Source organism: Mustela erminea, chromosome 9, assembly GCF_009829155.1.
Source record: "Mustela erminea isolate mMusErm1 chromosome 9, mMusErm1.Pri, whole genome shotgun sequence".
Lineage (NCBI taxonomy): Eukaryota > Metazoa > Chordata > Mammalia > Carnivora > Mustelidae > Mustela > Mustela erminea.
The window spans coordinates 51,498,418-51,518,637 of NC_045622.1; the positions used below are offsets into that span (position 1 = coordinate 51,498,418).

Sequence of the window (20,220 nt, forward strand, 5' to 3'; positions counted from 1 at the left end):
TGGTTTTTCGGAACGAAAGGTAAATGGACAGGCGCATCATCTCTAACGACAGTAATTTTGTCAAAAAGCAAGACAATTCACACTGAATCCTAATTCCTTATGTTGAGAGTTATCTGTCTCTTTGCGTCTTCAGGAAAGGTCTTTGGTGAAAGCACGATGGGCAGACCACGTGGTCGCTAGGGGCTTCGTCTTCTCCCTCCGTGACTCACAGAACGGGGGAGGCTGGAGGAGGCCTCCAGGGATGACCAAGTCCAGGAGGCTTCCTCCTCCACTGGCCACAGAACTGCGCACCTATCATCCCAAAACTGAGTTATCCTGCTTCTAAAAATACACCACAAATAAGAAGGGGTTTTTCATTTCCGCACTCTCTTGTCAGTAATGCTCCCAGTTGCATATCTGAAACCCGTTTTTCCTCATCCAAAAGTTAAGGTAAGAAAATTTGACATGGCTCTATTTTTCAAGCATATGATCACTACAGAGACATTAAAAGTATATTCAGGGGATGTGTTTTCCAGGAATTTCATGGGTCTCAAGTCTGGGGCTTGACCTCCCAATTCTTTAGAAAAAGCTAAAAATCATAGTTAAGTTTGAGAAAGTGTCTAATTTTTTTTTCCTGTTTCTTTGAAAACAGTACTATCATTTTTGATCACTTCTACTATCATTATTTTATTCATTTCAGGGCCCCTTGTTTCTAAAGTCTCAAAACACATGTGGGAAATGCCAGCTTCTGATTACATTTGTAAAATTCCAACCTTGACCCCAAAGCTGTGATTGTTCAAGATGCCAGATACACAGAATTATTTACTAGGCTTCAGGAGAGCTGTCCAATCATATAAATCTTGATTCTTAACACAAATCCTCCTCTGGGAGTACAGACTGGAATAATACTGTGATGATGCAGTAGTTCAAGTGAGCCCAGCCAGATTTCATGATAAAAAGAGATGGTAAAGAAAGGCCACACAGTTTTCTGGAGTTCTTTGTCCACTTTTCAATGGTAGCTCTCAGGTTTCTCATTTGTAATCAGACAGTCCTTCGCTGAGAGCTTAAAAAACCCTCACAAGGAGTCAGAGCCTGTTTGATAACCCTATCCTCATCCTTCAAAGTACTCTCACACAACAGGACCTGTGGCCTGACAGGACAGATGCTGGCAAGGACGAGAGAAAATGAACAGGGATCTACCCCAGGTTATCAGAGCCGATGGTCCTGAGAGATGTTAGCCCACACGTGGAAGGGGTGGGAAACTGGAAGGAGGTCAGTAAGGCTCTGTGAGTCCCTCTCAGGTGGGCGCCATTGGCCATTCACTCATTGATCCTTCATCCAAAGCAAAGGGGATTAATCTATCCAAGGTTTTACAAGAACATCTCTTTGATTGTTTATCAAATATCTGAAGAAGTTACATGATTATAAGCACCCTAACCATCACCTGCTATAACAATCCTTGTTTAATCTGGCTTGATGTGTACCAGTGATACAACTGTTAGAGTCAACTCCTGGAGAATGACGATGAAGAACCTCTTGCCACGTTCTCCACAACCTTTGATAGGGGGCCCTTGAAGCTTCTTGGGATAAACTTTTCGAAACTTGTTTGGGTGCAGGCAAGTCAAGTAAAGAGGTTTGCATGTTGAAGGCCATAGAAATGCTGAAGAGATCTAAGACCTCACAGACTCCGTGCCTTTTATCATAAATAGCTGTGCACCTCCACTATCTCTAGCTTCTTGCATAGTGATGGGAATGGAGAAGGAACGTAGAAAATGTGTGCAAATGTTGAAAAAATAAGCATAGCCTGAGAGGAAAGAGGACTCTACTGTCATCAGTGGCATCCCAAAGTCCTGAGGAGAAAGATGCGAGAATTTTGTGAAGTCCTGAGTCTACCATCCACAAGTGCAAACTCATGGACTTTGTGTCATCTTTCCTGAAAGTTATTATATTAAAATCATGGTGGACTTTTTTAAGTGACTATACTCAAGGACATATGTACCAAGATTTTCAAACAACAGAAGCATGGACAACAGTATGAACTTCTGCATGTGGCTTTTATAAATAAATGGCATTGGACTTCAAAGATCCAATTACCCCTTTCGTCTTAAGTAGAAGGAAGCCCTATTCTGTTTGCAGAAAACTCTTGGATTTGGTATTAACCGGCCATTATCAGCTTCTGGACTCATGGTGTGGCTCAGGATCACTGTGTGACAGTGGTTTATGGAACCAGAACTTAGAGTTTCGAATGCCCATTTTGTATCCTGAAACCCACAGCACTGTAACCTGAGTCTGCCTCAGTCATTTCCACTATCTACTCTTCCTGCCCATGATCTAGAGAAATTAGGAAGGATTTTTTAAAGGTATTAGAGTATTATTATACTTATACTTAATAGAGATTTTTATTACTCATTTCTTAAAAATGACATGGCAAAAATGCATTAAAAGAGAGCTCTGTGAAGTCAGCCCTAGGCTTGGGGAGTCTAGCCTGCAGAGAAGGTATAATCTGTCCTCACCACCAGAGCCAGCCTCGTCATCCTTTCCAACCCATGAGAGAAGCTCCGGTTCTTCTGCAGCTGGGCTCAGTGATTACAACAATCTGTGATCATGGCTGTGTGCTCAACTCAACAGATCCAAAACCTGAGAACACGAACTGAGCCAGGAAGTTCAGGAGACCCTGTTTATTATTGTTCTCAGGTGACATATCAAAGGAGGCAATGTCTAAGAGGTTTTTAGGTCACCCTGAAAAATGAGATGAACAACTTGACTAAGACAGGCATGACAGATGAACCAAGAATCAAGAGTCTTCACCTTAGCCAGAGACACTTCCTGGGCTGTGCTATCTGTGAGCCAGCCCTGTCTTTCATTATTCAGAATTTTCCAACTTTGTTTATACACTCTTGCTTTCATATGCCATTCTCTTCCACTTTCTTTTCTTCCGTCTTGTGCTCTCATGGACTCCATAAGAATGAAGGGGAAGCACACAGGCCCAGTTAAATTCTCGTCTTCCCAATTTTCCACTTGGCTGTGAAGCCTCCAGGAGCATATTTCATCTAGAAACAAAGACCACATGGAAACCTCAACTAGACACATAGCCTCTCATCCACCCATCTTTTGCGGCAAATATGTATTGATGACCAGCAACAGTATCTGTTCTACCCAGAGGACTGAAAAAATAAATTTTTATTTTATTTTTTTAGTGAAGAAAGGAAGAATGTTCTTGCAGTTGCTAGAACCCTAGGGCTTCCACATAAGGCCCCACCATTGCAGTCCTGTCCTACTTACGGGCTTTGGATTCATGTATACAATCAAGCTGAGGATGGAGGCCCCTCTGGCAGAAAGCATCGCGCCCTTCAGGAGACGGCCTTTGGTCCAGCCATTGTGGGAGCCCTCATGGGAGCTGTAGAGAAAGTGGTGGGTGGGAAGCCCCCCCCCCCAGTAGCTATGAGGAGCCCAGGTGGGGAAGGTGAGACGGCACTACTGATTGATGCCAGGAACGAAGAGGGCTGCTCTGCTTTCAAGACCCAGCCACATAGATACACCATGGGGTTTATTTCAGAACAATGTTTGACACCCATCCTCACAGAGAAGCAAAACCTTCGATTGCTGAGTGAGTCAAGGCTTGGGTGCAACCCCTCCATTGGAAGATCATACACCATTCTGTCTTTTGAGTTAGCAAGCATTGAGAAGTGGCCAGGTTTTCTTTTCTTTTTCTTGTTTCTCACAGTGACATCCATTGACCCAACTTAAATTCTCTGTAAGAGGCACCAAGGAGAAATGCTTCTTACTGAGAACGCCAAGCATTCTGCATTCAAGTCTGTGTGGACACATGTGTCCATGGAAAATTCAAAAATGGCAAACAGATAATCTGGTGGTATATTTGACCAAAGACTCAGTCCACTTCTTTAGTGCGTATCAGAGATGATCCCAAGTTTGCATATGTCTAAGTTCCAGCTGCCAGGAAGCACCTCTGCCCAGACGGGGAACATTTGCTCTTATATGGCTGCTTCCCTAAAATGGAAGCTGCATTCTCCTCTGGATAGACAAAGGGCAAGTTCTAGTATTCCATAAAGTTGAATACCCATGACAGAGCAGGAGCATGGCCATGTCTGCACCTTCCTATCCTCCTTTTTCTCCTATTTTCCCTAGCCATATGTCTTCTTATACATGATGACCTTTCCGAATCCCTGGATCATAGAATGAGTTGAAGTTCCTTTTGACCCTTCCTGGAGAATGTGCTTGCTCTCCCTCCTTCTCTCTCATGTCATCTTGTCTTTGGTTTTATTTTTCCCTACATGGCCGGTCTGTCCCAAACATGGGGCACATCCCCCCACCCGGTCCCCTGAGCACCTGGCATGGTTACGTACGTGGCAGGCAGTGTTGCACTTATTTGATCCTACCTTAAATGTCCTGTCTTTTATTCCCCAAGCGCACTATCTGGATAGGGTAGTTAAAGGTATGGTCTTCCTTCCTCTATTTTCCTATTGTCTTTGTGTGTGTGTTTGTGTATAAGCATAAAAGAAGAAATGTGTATATAAGCAATGTATATACACCCCAGAAGCATGGTGTCTAGATATTGCCACATCCCCAGCTTTGTCCCAGTGTTTGCTCCCCAAAGGGTGGGTTTTTGGTCACGAGGTGGTTGATACACCCGGAGCGTCATTCTTCCCCCTAAAGTGCTCGCTCTGTCTGTGACATTACCATTGTGCTGTTGTCCTTCCCTCCACATGCACACATACGCCCCTCACTCGCTCTGCCCTATCTTCTGTCACCCTGCCCATGCCTTACAGCCCGTAGTCCATCAGAATTAAGATACTGAGGACCAGGGTGGGTGTCCTGAGAAAAGAAGAGGCTCCAGAGCAAGCTCAGAAGTCTGAACAACTACATTACACTACTGTTGTCATGGTCATTCATCCAACAACTACATATGAAGCACTTGCTAGTACTAGTGCTGTGTGCTAGGTGCTGTGACAGGCTCTGGGCAGTTGGGGACACAGACCCCTGACCTTGGGAAGTGGGTGGTCTGTTTGCTTGTTTTGTGTTTTTTTCTTTTTTTCCATTTCAGAGAAGGCCCAAGTTTGGTAAGGTTTATGTTCGACGAGTGTTCCGTATAGGCAAAGTAATTCCCTTTTCAACATCTTTATTTATTAGCTAGTGCCCCATTTACCCAAATAAGTCTGATTCCTCTAAGAGTAAGTCTGGAAAGTTCAGGTATGTGTGCACCCATATGTGAGTTCACAACCCCCCTGAGGAGAAATATCCTACAATATTCATCATTTTATCCTGAAGTCCTAACTTATCACCTGGCACAGAGTATGTGCTTGGTGGTTAAGGAAAAATACTTCCTTGTCAGACTGCCTGACAATGAATCCCAAGTCCACCAGGTAATGAACTGGATGACCTTGGGCAAGTTACTTAACCTCCCTTCATTTGGGAGTCTTTGTACAATGAACTTGGTAACAGGACCTACCTCATAGGGTTGGCATTAGGATTAAGCAAAATAATGAATATAACGTGTTTAGCAAATGGGCAGGGGTAATGCTCAAAAAACATTAGTGATGCTATTTTAACATCATATTCTTATCCTCACCCTTAATTTGGAGAACTTCATTAGCCAGAGTCATTTTTGAAATTGTAAAGAAAATGGCTAAATTGGCTTTTAATAAGAGATAGCAACAGCTGTTTAAAAACTTATGGAAAGGGTTTGCGGGAAACATAAATGACTGACTGCTTTCCAATCAGAACATCTTTGCCAAGTACAGGAAAGGTGTTAATGGGCCCATCAGATGGATGCCTGGTGTTGAGAAGCAAGGTTCCTTGCATTTTACATGCTGGTCTTCAGCTGAGAATGTAGTCATTCCGGCAAGAGAGAGTAGTCCCTTTGAGCCTCTTTAAAATAGGCATCTCACACATGATCATTATCAGAGGAATCTTCGGTATGGATTAAATTTAATAATGTAACCATCTCTTTGGTAGAATTTTTTCGTACTGTCTGAATTTTTTTCATATCCGTGAGTCTTAAGCAAGTTCTTTGAATTTTTTTTTTAAGGGAGAAGATATAACTATACTCATTTTATTGGAAAAGGAAATTGCAGTTGAGGAAGTTGGGGAGCCCACCCTGGGTCACCGTTGTAGTGAATGCCAGGGCCATGAGTTTGAATTTCCTGACCCAATCCGTATTTCCAACATTCTCTCTTCTATCATCATTCACCAGGAATGTCCCATAATTTCCAATATTCTTCCTCCAAGCCATGTCTTCCAAACTGGCACCCTCACCAGGAAGTGATATGTATTCTCCCTCAAACCACCTGTTCTGATCTTTAGTTCAGAAAATATCACCAGACCTTTATTTGGATTAGGCCAATAAATCATAACTTGCTTTAAAAGACTTTTTTTTTTTTTTTTTTACCAAAATCTAGGTTTGAACCAGGCCCCCATCCTGCTGACTTTCTGGTATGATGGGTTCTAATCTTAAAAAAAGATTTCAGAGACCTATACCGTGCAAACTTAAGACTTGTCTGAGTAGAGTATCATGTCAGCAAAGACGAGCCGACTTTTGTTCTTTGTTTTCCATTTGTGTCAGTAGATACTAAAGAAGCGACATGCACGTTAACAGATAATGCTGAACTCCTCCTAAGCACCAGAAAATGTGCATACCACACAACAGAAATGCTTTCTCTTCTTGTATTGCTGCAGTCTAGCAGAGTAGACACTAATAAAACAATTCCAATGAGTGTGATGAGGGTTATGATGGGAAATGTCCAGGGGTCACCTAGCAAGAAGATCCCTCCAATTTAGGCAGGGCCTTATAGACAAAGATTGTGAACTTTAGGCAGAAGTGTATGAGAAAGCCACTAAAGGTTATTAAAAGCAGGATGGTGGCTTAATGATGACATTTGTGATTTGGAAGGATTAGTCTGGCCATAGTGGGGAAAAAAGAGTTGAGGGGGAGCATTGGGGGCAAACAGACCAATTAGGAGACTCTTTCCATCATGGAGGTGGGAGATGATGGTGACCTTGTCTAGGGAAGTGACTGTAGGGATGAAAAAGTACAAGAGGACTAGAAGGAGAGCCATATAGAAATGGGACGTTCCAACAGGCGATAGGGTTAATACATGGCTCCTTTGCCACTTAACTAAAAACTGTCTTCAACGATTTGGAAAGCCTTCCTGTCATACCTGATGCTGGCTTCAAGGGGACTTCTTCATAGGCTTACACAGAAGGCTGAAGATAAAGTGGTCCCTTGTCATTTAAAGGGCATCTTTTCTTTTGAAAAGCTTAGGTCTTCTCTAAACCTTGAAATTACATTATTTTGGTTCTAGCAAATGCCTGATGTGAGTCCTTCCAGAGGGGATTGTTAATGTCAGTTGGGTTCTTTGAATTATTGATGAGTCTCAGAGTTTGTAGAATTAATGAGCTTTAGTGGTGGGTAAGGATGGGCATTTTGCTTTAAGAAAGTCAGCAAGTCACCCCAGAGGAGGCTGCCTCATCCTGGCTAATGGGGGTGTGATCACTCCAGAAGAAACTGCTGGCTGAGAGCAATCCTCATTTAACCCACAAATACTCAGGGTCCCTCTGAAACCCTGAAACAGAGAGGACAGTGCAGATCCCCAGGGTATAACTTGGTCCATTTGGGGAAACTAACAATACTTAAAGTGTTGCTGTGATTTCACATAGAGAGCTTCCTTTCCCTGCGAACACTCACCCCCCTTGGAGGTCTCTGAGCAGCACAGAACGTGTGCACTCGGCTTTGTGTGCCAGGACGAGCTCACCAGAAAGGGGTTCCCAAAGAGGGCTTTGTGGAGTGGAATCTCCCCCATTATTATAAGTGGTTATAGGGGAAAGAAAGTTCTGAGGTCAAATTGGAAATTGTCCTGATAATCAAATAAGCAGGTTTCTTCCTTGTAAGACCCTCGGAGCCTTTAAGGTATTAATGTTCAGTGTGACTTTCTAGAGTGAGATTATAGGATAAAATGTTTTCCAAATGTACTTGACCGCAGAAGCTTGGTTTTGAGGACCTCATGGAACTGGCATTCTGCAAAATTCACTTTGAGACGTATTGCTTGAGAGTATGAGACCCATTGCAAGTCCTTCCTGGAACAAAGTAAGGTATAGGTAAATAGAGTGTAAAATATCAAGGGCAGAGGATGTATCTCATCTCTGGATGCCCTAGAATGAACACCCCTCCCTGGCATCCTATAGGTGCTGACTAAAGTTTTGAGCCTCTCTTTTGGGTCAGTTGTACTGGAAGGACCTAATACATCAACTTGTCTGAACCTTCATTTTCTAGATAAGAAAACTGAGGCCAAAAGAGGAAAAGTAACTTTGCAGAGATCCCACAAGTTAGGCAGCAGGTACTAGAACCCAGTCTCTTGTCTCATTCATTGATTCAACAAATACCCGTTGAGCACCTGCTGTATGCAAGGCTCTGGATTAAAGCCAACATTGCCTTTACAGAGTTTATATTCTAATGGAGGGAATAAGACATTAAACTAATTACAAAATTAATAATTTACATGTACTTGGGAAACTTGCTTCCAAGGAGGACAGAGTACTAGGAAAGCATGAAGTAGTGGCCCTGGGCTGGGACTTGTGGCCTTGAACCCATCTTGCTGCCTCCCACTGAGCTGCATGTTAACCCCCATGACCATGTTGTTGGGCTCATCTCAGCTGTCTTTGGCAAGGTTTGTATTATGAGGACCATAGCTCTTGACCCAGACATTTATACAGTTGGGACTGACGAAGATTATTTTCTGGTTTTGTGAATTTCTTGAAGTTATGCAACATTAAGACAAATCAATTCAATAATAATAATAGCACCTGTCATTTATTGAATGCCTACTTAGGTTACCCACCATGCTAAATAATTAACATGCATTATCTCATTAATCTTCCCAGCAACGCTTCAAATTAGGCATTACCTCCATCTTATAGATGACAATACTGAGGCAGAGAGAGTTAAATGATTTGCCAGTCATCCCGTGGGTAGTAAAAAGGTGGTATGGGGATTTGAATTGGGGTCTGCCCAGTTCCAAAGTCCACACTGTGTTACAGCATGAGGTTTTAATTTACAATTTAGGATTAAGTGGTGTAAAATTGGAACTGCCTTAGAAAATCAGGAACTGGAAAAATAACAAAAAGTTATTTATTTTGAAAGTAATTTATGTGAAGTGTCTAGCACAGTGGCAAGCCATGGTAGACCCTCAGTAGATGGCAACTGTCATTGTATTGCTGTCCTGAAGCCTCTAAACCAGCAGGTGGCAAACTACAGCACAGAGACCAAATCTAGCCCGTCATCTGTTTTTGTAAATAAAGTTTTATTGGAACACAGCCGTCATTCATTGACGTATTGATGTACGTTATATCTGGCTACTTTCCCACTACAATAGCAGATTTGAGTAATTACAACTGAGACCCTATGGCTCACAAGACTAAAATATTTATTATCTGAGCCTTCACAGACAAAGTTGGGTGACATTGACCTAGACAAGTGCCTCAAGTCTCTATATTGCCATTCTGTGAACCTATGTGAGGTTATGGGTGCAATCCATGCTAGTGTATGCCTTCTACTTAAAACAGGAGGTAAAAGTCAGTAGAAGACTCATATACCGTCTTTAAGCTGTAGGTCAGACTTTGTGCATCATGCATACATTATATTATTTAATCCCCTGAGCAACCCCATTGTATAAGTAGGCTGAGGCTCAAAGAAATTAAGCGAGGCCACCATGGTGAACCAGGCGGGTAAGGCATCCAGGCTTGTACTCTTTGCCGCTGATGGGAGGCTACATCTTGGAGCAGGAGAAAGCAATCTACTACCCTTCTTAACAATTGGGCTCAACTTCCTTCCTCCAAGACTGATTTCAAATACAAATGAGGCTCCGTTGAAAGGCCATCCAACTGGATGGATAAACATCTAAATGGGACTAGTTGGGGAAAGAGGGGGTCTCTCATTGTTTGGACCAGGAAGGGTGGCTGGTATTGGGAGCCGGGTCCGGATGCCTGGCTGATCTCCTGCATGCCACAGCACTGTCCCTACGCTTGTACACCTGCTGTCCCTGTCACCTGCAGGGAGCCATGCTGGTGGCTTCCCACCCTTCCCAATAGGCTTCTGCAAGGATCCCTGCTAGGCTTGGAGTGCCCAGTCAATAACTATTTCTTCCTTTGAATGACAAACAGGTGGCCAGAGTGATTGATTGGCTGCTGTCTGAACATCTCAAATACAAATGAACAGGTTCTTTTCTTTTACTTTGTAATAAAAGCCAACTACTAACAGGCCTTGAAACACTAAAGTTTTATATTCTAATTGGTGGGTCATTCAGGGTGTCCCTGCCATGGCCTACATCTTGTATTGGACAGCTACATTCACCTTTGTCCCATTTAAGAATAAGTGGTCAATTTTCAGTTATTTTGTGGCAGAAAATTTACTTTATAGCCATATTTGTAGCAGTTTGCTGCTCATAATAAATTTAGTTATATAGATGACTTTGACATTCATACCCTTCCCTGAGACTGCATAGGGCCAGAGAGAAGACACAGAAGGCAGGCCAATGAAAGGTGGTTTTGTGGGGGGGTTTTTTGTTGTTGTTGTTTTGGGGGGGTTTTTTTTGGTAGCCTCTCTGAGGAAGGAGTTGGCAGGTGTTAAAATGAAGACTTGAATGAAAACCAAGGGCCAAAGAGAGGCTGAAGTGAACCATGTAATTTAACAGATTCTCAGACATAGATTTCTGAGCCATGAACTCAAAGAGAAGGTTTCAAAAGGGTGGTAATAAAAAACCTGTAAATCTACTCGACTGGTAAGGATAATTCTCTACCTTATGATATGGGCAAATTGGGACCACGGCAGAATTAAACATCACCTGACCCTTCTTGATGCCGTCACCCGAGGTTCCCCCAGACAATGGCCTCTCCCGTATCTGGTTCCCACCAGGCTGTGTACCTCTCCCCAAGAGCATTTAGCAGTGGAATATTTTGCTTATACAAATCTGTCTTCTCTGGTAGCCTGCAAGAAGTAGGTCTTGTCCATCTCTCTACCTGCCGTGCTAGCCCAGAGAGAGAAGGTGCCTGATACATGACAGGCACCCGGAGAGACCGATGAACAAAATCGGGGAAGGGCAGCCTGCCCATAACTGCGTTTGCAATCCCAGACAGCCCTAGATCATCTCTCTCATGGCAGTCGTCGGGGTCCTGCATGCAGAACCCTCTTCCTAGTTGTGATAGAGAAGATGGGAAGGAGAAGACCCAAGGTTTCTTCCTCAAAGCAAAGACAGTCATTCAGGAGAAAATGTGACAAAATAAACGAAAAACCTAGGGTCCAGTACGAGTACCAGTACAATAGTACTTCCCCCAGTAAAAAGGATAGCCCTTCTAGAATGAGACTCAGAAGTGCTGAGGGAACATAAGGAGTACATGGAGAGGTGATTCCTTTGTTTCAAACAGCCCCTAGAAACGGGAAAAACACACAAGAGTGAACATGGAGCAAAGATCAGGCAGAAGTTTCGTCAGTCACCCATCAGGCTCATATCCACAGATTTCCCCTTGGGGATCCTGATCACTTTTCCAAGGGGGATATTTCAGGCCTCCCGGGGTGCTGAGGGCATCGGTGTGCTGGTGGACCTGAGAGCAGTTCCCGAGCAGGCAGGAGGAGCACGAGTGTGTGTGACTACAGGTGGCTGTGGACGGTCAGAGCTCCATACTATATGCTTTGCCTTGCAGAGGGTTGCCCTGGCTTGTGCAACGGCAATGGCAGATGTACCCTGGACCTAAATGGCTGGCACTGTGTCTGCCAGCTTGGCTGGAGAGGAGCAGGCTGCGACACGTCCATGGAAACCGCCTGCGGTGATGGCAAAGACAATGATGGAGGTATGTCCCCAGCCCTAGGGACGCCGTACAGCTTGGGCGGGGGTCGGGCGGGGGTCCAGGGCAACAGGTGCGCATCAAACTGCACATGTGGTAGAAGGAATGAGTACATGTCTCTAGTTGTTCCATCTTAATTAATTTAAATGAAATAACAGAAATGAAATTAATGGCCATCTGACAGCCAGTGGAGAGAATAAGGCATACGGAAAAAAGAATTTTCTAGCAATTCAATAGTGGGATGTGTTGCCTGGTACAGTAGTGCAATCCCCCTCACTGGAAATGGACAAGAAGAGGCCCGTCCAATTTTGTGTCACAGAAAGTAGCAGAATGGATGCTTCTCCCCCAGAGGCAGGTTGAGTTACCTTCGGTTGTGATGCCTGCTCCCCTGATTCTGGTAGTAACCCCCACCAAGCCACCTTTGCCCCCCACAACCTCTGACCCTGGGGGTTTTTCCTAGAATGGGTCTCAGTTAATTGGGTTTTTTTCAAGTGCTGCACAGTCCAGACCCTAAGGAAGAAAAGCCTAGTCTTGTGGAATATTTCTCAGCTGGGAGAGAAGAGACCAGGGTTCCAATCCCTATCGATCCCCTGTGTATCCTAAGCAAGTTACTTAATGTCTCTGGGCCTCACACTTTGTATTCATGCAATGGGCAATTAGATCATGACGACCATTCCAGTCTTTAGATTGGCCCTAGCATTAGCCTTATTTCTTCTGTTGTGTTACTTGAATAAATATTATCACTCTCCCTTAGAAGACAGATTGATTCTTCCTGACTCTCCTAATCTCAGGAGGCTAGTAGGAGAGATTAAAAAGATAGAGAAATGAAAAATATTTGAAACCGTCAACCATTACTTTCTAACAATGGCATGACAGCTGGCCTGGTCCTAATGTGTTTATGTAGCACCTAAACATGGATGCTCACAGGGACTTGGTAAGCGTACAGCACAGAGTAGGAAATCAGCAGGCCACCTACTCAGCACCCCAACCTCTGGGAATTTTCTACTTAGAATGACTCTGTGATCTCAGAGTGCCATATGGATTAAAAGGCCACGAGTGTTTATTGTGATTATTCTAATTCATTTACCTTCTATCATCTCCAGCAGCCTGGAAAGGGCTACTTCAAACCACTGAGCTTGGTCTAACTGGCTTTTGGTCCATCTACCTGCTGCCTGCCTCCAGGAGGTGATCAGGCCTATGTGCCCGGGTCTGGGCCCAATGGAATAGTTGTCCACGAGGAGCTCGTGGGATTGAGCCTTGGTAGCTCGGCAGAAACAGTGGGTCCAAGTTCTCCTCTTATGACCTTGCAGGGTTGAAATGCCCCTTCATCACCATGAACCCTACCAAATCTACTAATTCTTATACTCCATAAACATCCACAGTTCCTCCTATGGGGCCAAGTCCTAGGCCAGGCACAAAGATAACAAAATCTTCTCACTGTGCTCTAGGAATTCAGGTGGGGAAGGAAAAACCCACGGTGAAGGGCTAGTGGACAGTGTGAATTCTGTGCAGACTTATATATTGGTTGGTGTGGGAGCAAGGAAACATTCACCAGGGAGGTGATACTTGAGTAGACAGGTATTTCTTGGAAAGGAAAGGGCTTTCTGGGGCACCTGGGTGGCTCAGTCATTAAGCATCTACCTTTGGCTCCGGTCATGATCCCAGGGTCCTGGGATCGAACCCCATATCGGGCTCCCTGCTTGGCCAGAAGCCTGCTTCTCCCACTCCCCCTGCTTGTGTTCCCTCTCTTGGTGTGTGTCTCTGTATCCCTGTCAAATAAACAAATAATCTTTTAAAAAATTAAAAGATTATTTTAAAAAATTAAAAGATTATTATTTAAAGAAAAAAGGAAAGGATTTTCTGATCAGAGAGATCATCATGGGCAAAGCAGAGCAAGACACAGCTAGGGTCCCAAGCATCCCTGTCTTCAGGCAAGAAAAAGTGCAATAATATTTGTTCTTCATAGGAAAGAGATGTCAGCCTAAATTATCTGCATCTCTCCTCAGCCTTCTTCACTTTGCCTGTAGAGGCAGTTCTCGTGACCAACAATAACTTCATGTAATTAGAAGGAAAGGGGACAAGAGTTGCACCATGAAGTCATTCCCCTGTCAAGAAGGCAGGGTCTTGGCCAAAGCCCTCAAACAGCTGTTGAACATCTGGGCAGCCAAAGAACTGAGTGGCCTTGAGAAATGTGGGGAAAGGGCACACATACAAGAATAGGTTCTGGAAGAAGTTTCCCTGTTCCCTCACATGAAGCACACATGTGTATCCTGTTGGCCATCCTTCAGCCAGCTGTCCCGGGGCTAGAAGTCACCAGTGTTACACAGGGCACGAGCACGCAGGAGCCCAGAGCCCCACAGCTCTGGTGGGTGAAAGAGCTTCCCATCCTAAGAAACAGGGTTAATTCAGGCCCTGAGGAAATGGGGTCTCCTCCGGCCATTGTGATAGATGAACCAGGAAGGACTAGAAAAGAACTATCAAAAAATCCTCAGTTGCAGGAAATGACACCTCTTGCCTTTATGGAGCATTCTATAGACTGGAACGAACTTTTCCATATCTCTCAGCAAAGCCACGTGATAGCACTGTAGCCCGAGTTTGTTGACTCACTCAACAAACATTAACTGAATGTCTGCTCTGCATCAGGCCCCGTTCTGGGTCCTGGGACCTGAGACAAATAAGACACAGTCCCTGTGCCTTGTACAGTTCACAGTCTGGAAGGAGAAATAAGAAGCCTGCAGTTGCATTGCAGGGGGAGCATTGCCATGGGGAAGGGGCATCCTCTCATTGAACTAATATTATCAAATGCCTGAGTATCCTACTGGGAACTATGATATGGTCCCTGTCCTGTGAGGCTTCCAGTCTCTAGCCAGGAAGACATCCATGGGCCATCATGGTTGGAAAGACAACCACTGGGGGAGACCAGATCAATAGGGGAGCCTAGGGCTCTTAACTCTGAAATGAGACAATGTCTCAGCCACGGTCCTCTCAGTTCAGCGGGCTCTCCACCCATTGGGGGAGCCAAGGAGATGGTGCACAGGATCCCAGATTTGCAGGGTAGCACAGATGAAACAACCATAAAGAGGAGACTGTCCCAAGCACTAGAAAGGGCAAGGCTATCTTCACTGGCCTATTTCTCTGTGTCTTGGCCAAATAGGGTTAGTTTTCATGGAGGAAGTAATGGGGCAGGCTCACAGTGGTGAGCCATATTTAGGACTGGGCTGTTTTCAGTTCGGTCAAGCACACATTGGCCAGGCTCCTCCTGTCCACAAGGCACCATGTTCCTTTCTGAGGAGATATGGCCTGATCTTTCTCCCTCAGGAAGCCCACAGTCATTTGGACGAAATTGCTCTCCTAACAACTAAATCTAGTGGAGGCAGAATGGAATAAATGCTTTTATTTTAGCCATGATTTGAGACACAGCATAATCCCAGATGAAGTCAGGGACAGGGGAAAGTGCTCGAGTCTAGCTGGGGGACTCTTACTGGCTGATGTAACTCAGGAGCTTGGAGCAGGGATTACCAGAGTTGAATGTCAAGTAACAGGACTAGAAAAGACACAGAACAGGGACTCTGGCTCCCTCCTTCTACCCCCTGCGTGTTGTAGAAAGGGCACGTTACATCGCACACATCAGTGTCACACACAACGTCAGTGCCCTGGCCTGAACTTAGGACCCAAGACTCTTGAGCCGTTCCACACGCCTTTGTGTCCCCAGAGCTCTCCTACCTGACAGTGGTTCATCCTCCCCCTAGAAATGCACTGCGAGTACTTCCTCAAACTTAGAGGAGCTGCCACAGTTCCCAAAGCCGAACAGAGGCTAAGAATGATAACTCGTGTGATATTTTACGGTTTGCAAAGCAATTGTGCATCCACTCCGCAGACTCGATGGCTGTGGTGTTACCCTTCCTGTTTCTGTATGAGGAGGAAATCTGCACAGCTGGGGGGTGGCAGAAACTGCCATTCTCTGTGAGGTTCTGACCACATTAGAGCTTTTCAGTGTGTCTGGACCTCAGACTCATGGTTCCATCGAAAACCCAACCGTTGGCTCTTCAAGTTATCTGGAAACTGGTGGCTTCTCTTCTTTCCCACTTTGCTAGGCCTAAAGCAGTCCTTTCCAAATTAAACCTGAATTTCAAGCTTCATGAAGAATGCTGTTGCAGTATTTTTAAACTGTGAGACAAAAAAGGAAAAAAGTTAACAGTATGGCTGAGTTGGGTTTAGCGTTGTTTGTTTTCATTCATGGTGATTGTGTAGATTTGAAAACAGAACACAGATCCTGACTATGATGCAGTGACACCCCCCCCCCCCCCAGTCCGCTGATCCTCTCTCCCCTCACCCTTACGTGCCTCCAGATGTCACCAGAGCACTGGCCAGTAAGGGACCAACAAAGCCAGCAGGTGGAGAGGCCCTGAACCACTTGACAAGGAGATGTGCCTCCTTCGTGTCCTTTGGTCTGTGAAAACCTCCTGAATTGCTGGCATGTGTCTTCTCAGCTGTGACATAGAGACACTCTGAAGGAGCATGTTCGTTTCTTGCCCATTTTAGAGATGGTGAAACTGTGGCCCCAACATGTGAAGGGTCTGGAAAGTGAGAATAAGAATGCCTGCCCTGCCGGGTCACGCTGTGAGGATGGCAGGTGGGCTCACTGTGCCCGAGAGGCAGCACAGCCCAGCAGTGAAAAGTGCAGGATCTCTTCCCAGACCACCGGGATTTCAGCCCTGGCTCTCCCGTTTGCTCCCTCTCTAAGCCTCAAGTCCCTCACCTGCAAAGGTCAGTTCCTGTTCTCCTGCACCTTACTGCCTGGAAGCACAGAAGCATATTTATTATAGATAAATGTACATACACATATCCATATATAAATAATTATTTTAAAAAATTGGAATACGCTCTTCATGAAATTTTACACACTACTTATTTCACGTCAGATCACAATGTGTCTCTGCATATAATAGTGTATTTTGACCTTTTTCATCTCTTGATTAAAATTCGTATTCCAAACTGTCCCTTGCTCCTTGCTAGAAGGGAAATAATTCAAGTGTACATAAAAGAAGGGAGAAGCCATAGTTTAGAGAGCATCCGCAGGTGCCAGGCACCATGCTGGGTGCTCTGTGGATGTGATGTCCAGCCCTTCGCAAACAGACATGCAGGACAGAGATTTCCATGCAGGGAAACTGAGGCTCAGTGAGCTGAAGTCATGTGCCCAACGTCACACTGTGGATCTGCAGGAAAGCTAGGATTAGAACAGAATGGGTGCGTCCAAAGAAAGAAACTAGAATATAAAGTCCCCTGGAATCTTAAAACAACCAGACCCCTTTGGATGAAGGATTTGTAAGCAGCTTCAAGGTGTGATAATCTCTTCAGGCACTGTCGGTCCCATGAAAAACGATCGAGGATTGCAATCATTGATAGATGCCACCTGGAAGGAGGAATTTCAGGAGAGCAGAGAACAAAGCTCTCTGCCCTCCCTCCCCCTCCCCATCTCCCACTGCTGCAACGGAGAGCTCCCATAAAGCCATAGAATTCGGTCACCCTTCAGACTATCTCTAAACCACGTTTCTTGTGATAAGAGACAAGAGAGAAATTGACCTTTAAAAAATCCTGTGTTGCAAGGGGCAGATAGAGATTTTGAAAGCCTTTTTAAAGAAGGCACAGAGTCTATTATAGCAAATGACAAAAACTTCTCCCAGATGTGTACAGAGGAGGGAGGCCCATTCCAGGCCCCATCCCCAGGGCCTCCCTGGGTGCTATTCCCCGGCTGCTGTAAGGCCGCTCTGTGGTTACAGAGAGATGAGGTTGGTGGCTGGGCTGTGGAGCGGGGGCAGCAGCTAAGCCCGCAGAAAGAGGAGGACGTGTCACATGTTGTCTGCGGAGCCATGAGTATAAGGACCATGCAAACAACTACAACACGAAGTTTGCTCGGCCGTGAATTTCCCGCACCTGCTCCCATCTTTGTTCTCCTTTCAGCTGGCTCGTGTCCACCCCTCTGGTCCCAGTTCAAGCATTCCATCCTCCAGGATACAACCCAGCCTGCAGCCCAAGCTGGGTTCCCACCTTCCGGCTTCCACGGCCCCATCTCTTTCTTCTTCCCCAGCACTCTGTTGTGCCAGAGGCATGACGGTCTTCTCCCTGTCTGTCCACACAGTGGGTTCCAAAGGGACGGGCCTTGTCCCTGTGCCTCCTTTCTAAGGAGAGCAATGAGCTCTCTCCACCATACCCCCACAGCCCAGAGCGACTGAGCTGCTTAGCTCTGGGGTCTTCAGATGATCATTCATTCCTTTGTTCATTCATTCAACAAGTTTTGATGCTCACTGTGTGCAAGGCATCATGCTCCGCATTTGGGGTAGAGAGGTCAACAAGTCCATTCCTGCCCTCTGTGGAGGAACTAGAATGCCCAAAGCACGGACAGAGAAAGATGTAGACTCTGGCATAGTGCCTAATGGCTGGACTTGCAGAAAGAAAAGAAACCAAATTGCCAGCTCTGCCACACTTCACTGCAGGATAATGCTGAGTCGGTCACTGAACCCAAGCTCCAGGGTCCTCGTCTGCAAAGCCAAGAAGGCTAGCTGAGCCACCACCTTCGGTAGGACTCTCATGCACACCCTTGGCTTTCTGAGGGAGTTGCAGGTGACCAGCCACCAGCATAGAAAGGGCCCACAGCATAGAAAGGCCAGGAGGTTAGGTCAGGTAACCCCAGAGGCAGCCCCATGAACCCCCGCCTAACTGAGGAGGACACCAACAATAAGCGTGGAGGGAGTCCACCAGGGTCCCACTCCTCAATGGTAGCTGTTAGGATCACAAAATGAGCATAAAGCCACTGCTACTCAGGACCAGGGACTGATGGCAGGGGACCTGTCCCATACTTGTGCCATAGCACCTGTCTGCAGAGGGGGCTCTGGGGAATGGCCATCGGAATGGGGAGGACCCCAGAACTTCACTGAATGACTCATTTACTCTTTACAGCCCAGGAAGCCACCAGCAATGCTGAGGGACTGGCAAAACTCACTCTCCTGGTTTCCCATGAACAAATGATGTCTCAGGGGTAGGAAGGGGTGTGCCCAAGGTCTCACAGCGAGAAAGTGATACAGCCAGCGGAGGAGCTGGCTCTTCAGGCTTCTAGCCTGGGTTTTTTTTTTCTCTCCTGTTCCCCACTCCCTGGTTCTCAAGGTCGCTTGACACCCCACAGCAGAGCAGGACTGAGGAGGGGGCTGGAGGAAACAGCATGGCCCTTATCCCAAGTCAGTAGCACTGAAGTGGAAATGTTAGCAGAAACCAGCCCTGCGTGCACGTGCACAATGTAACATTTTAGCCTGGGGCGGGCGCTTCAAGCTCAGGGGTCACAAGAACTTGAAGCCCTTTGGAAAATGTTCATTTGGTGCCCCAGAGACCTGCATCTTTTGTCTGTTTTTTTTTTCTCCCCGCCTCCTTTTTTTTCCATCTTTCTTTTTACTCCCTGGTCTGACTGACTCTACTGGACACTTCCTCCCTGCTTCCCCTTGCCCATCACTGCTGGGTCTGGCATTGCCGCCCTCCAGCCTCCAGGAGCCTCAGTGGCCCCCGCTCCATTTCCTTCTACCCCCTTCACTTTCACCATGTCAACAGAGAGAGAAGGAAAAAAGGATGTTTCTTGGGGTGGGGGGGAATGTTCTTTTCCAAAAGTTGGGGTTTCGAGTTCAGAAGGGTTTTACTGAAAATTTTAAGGAAATAGAGAAAAAATCCTCCCTATTTTCTTGGTGTTTTTTGTTTGTCTTTCTGTTTGTCACAAGAAGGGTCTATCAGTGGAAAGAGCATACAAACGAAAAACGGACATTTTCTAAGTCAACAGACTTGAGTCTCAGCCTTGCTGAGACTTCCGTTTCCAGTAGAATGGCCAACTGGATCCCAAAGGGCCTCTGATCATAAGAAAGGACCATTTGTTTTTCAACTGGGTGGCTCAGTGGGTTAAAACCTCTGCCTTAGGCTCAGGTCAAGATCCCAGAGTCCTGGGATCGAGCCCCACATCTGCATGGGGCTCTCTGCTCAGCATGGAGCCTGCTTCCTCCTCTCTCTCTCTGCCTGCCTCTCTGCCTACTTGTGATCTCTGTCTGTCAAATGAATAAATAAAATCTTAAAAAAAAAAAAAAAGAAAGAAAGAAAAGGAAAGATAAAAGGAGTGTGGGGCGGCCTGATTCCTGAAGCAAGGATAAAGCCGGGGCAGAAGCTAGAGAAGGAGACACAGGCATACTAAAATGAGCTCCATGTCTGGGGAAGGAGACAGAGAAAATCTACAGTAGAGTGAGGAGAGGGGGAGCAAGTACTGTGATTGAGGTCACTCAGGGAGCCAGAAGGGCACGGAAGAGTGGTATTTCAGCAAGACTCCTAAATTCATGCTTTTCACTTAAGAAATAGTTCCCAAAA

At 45.7% G+C, this 20,220-nt stretch overlaps 1 protein-coding gene across 7 annotated transcripts in view; it reads left to right on the plus strand.

Moving 5' to 3' along the window:
• The window catches only part of TENM4 (teneurin transmembrane protein 4), a 720,251-nt gene that overhangs the window by 602,864 nt on the left and 97,167 nt on the right, over positions 1-20,220 (plus strand). For 6 of the 7 annotated variants that reach the window (XM_032357369.1, XM_032357368.1, XM_032357365.1 and 3 more), the window contains 2 exons: positions 4,406-4,432; positions 11,689-11,835. In XM_032357369.1, the coding sequence (XP_032213260.1) occupies positions 4,406-4,432; positions 11,689-11,835 (174 nt within the window). The remainder of the gene's footprint in view (positions 1-4,405; positions 4,433-11,688; positions 11,836-20,220) is intronic. The other variant, XM_032357367.1, reaches the window with a different exon arrangement.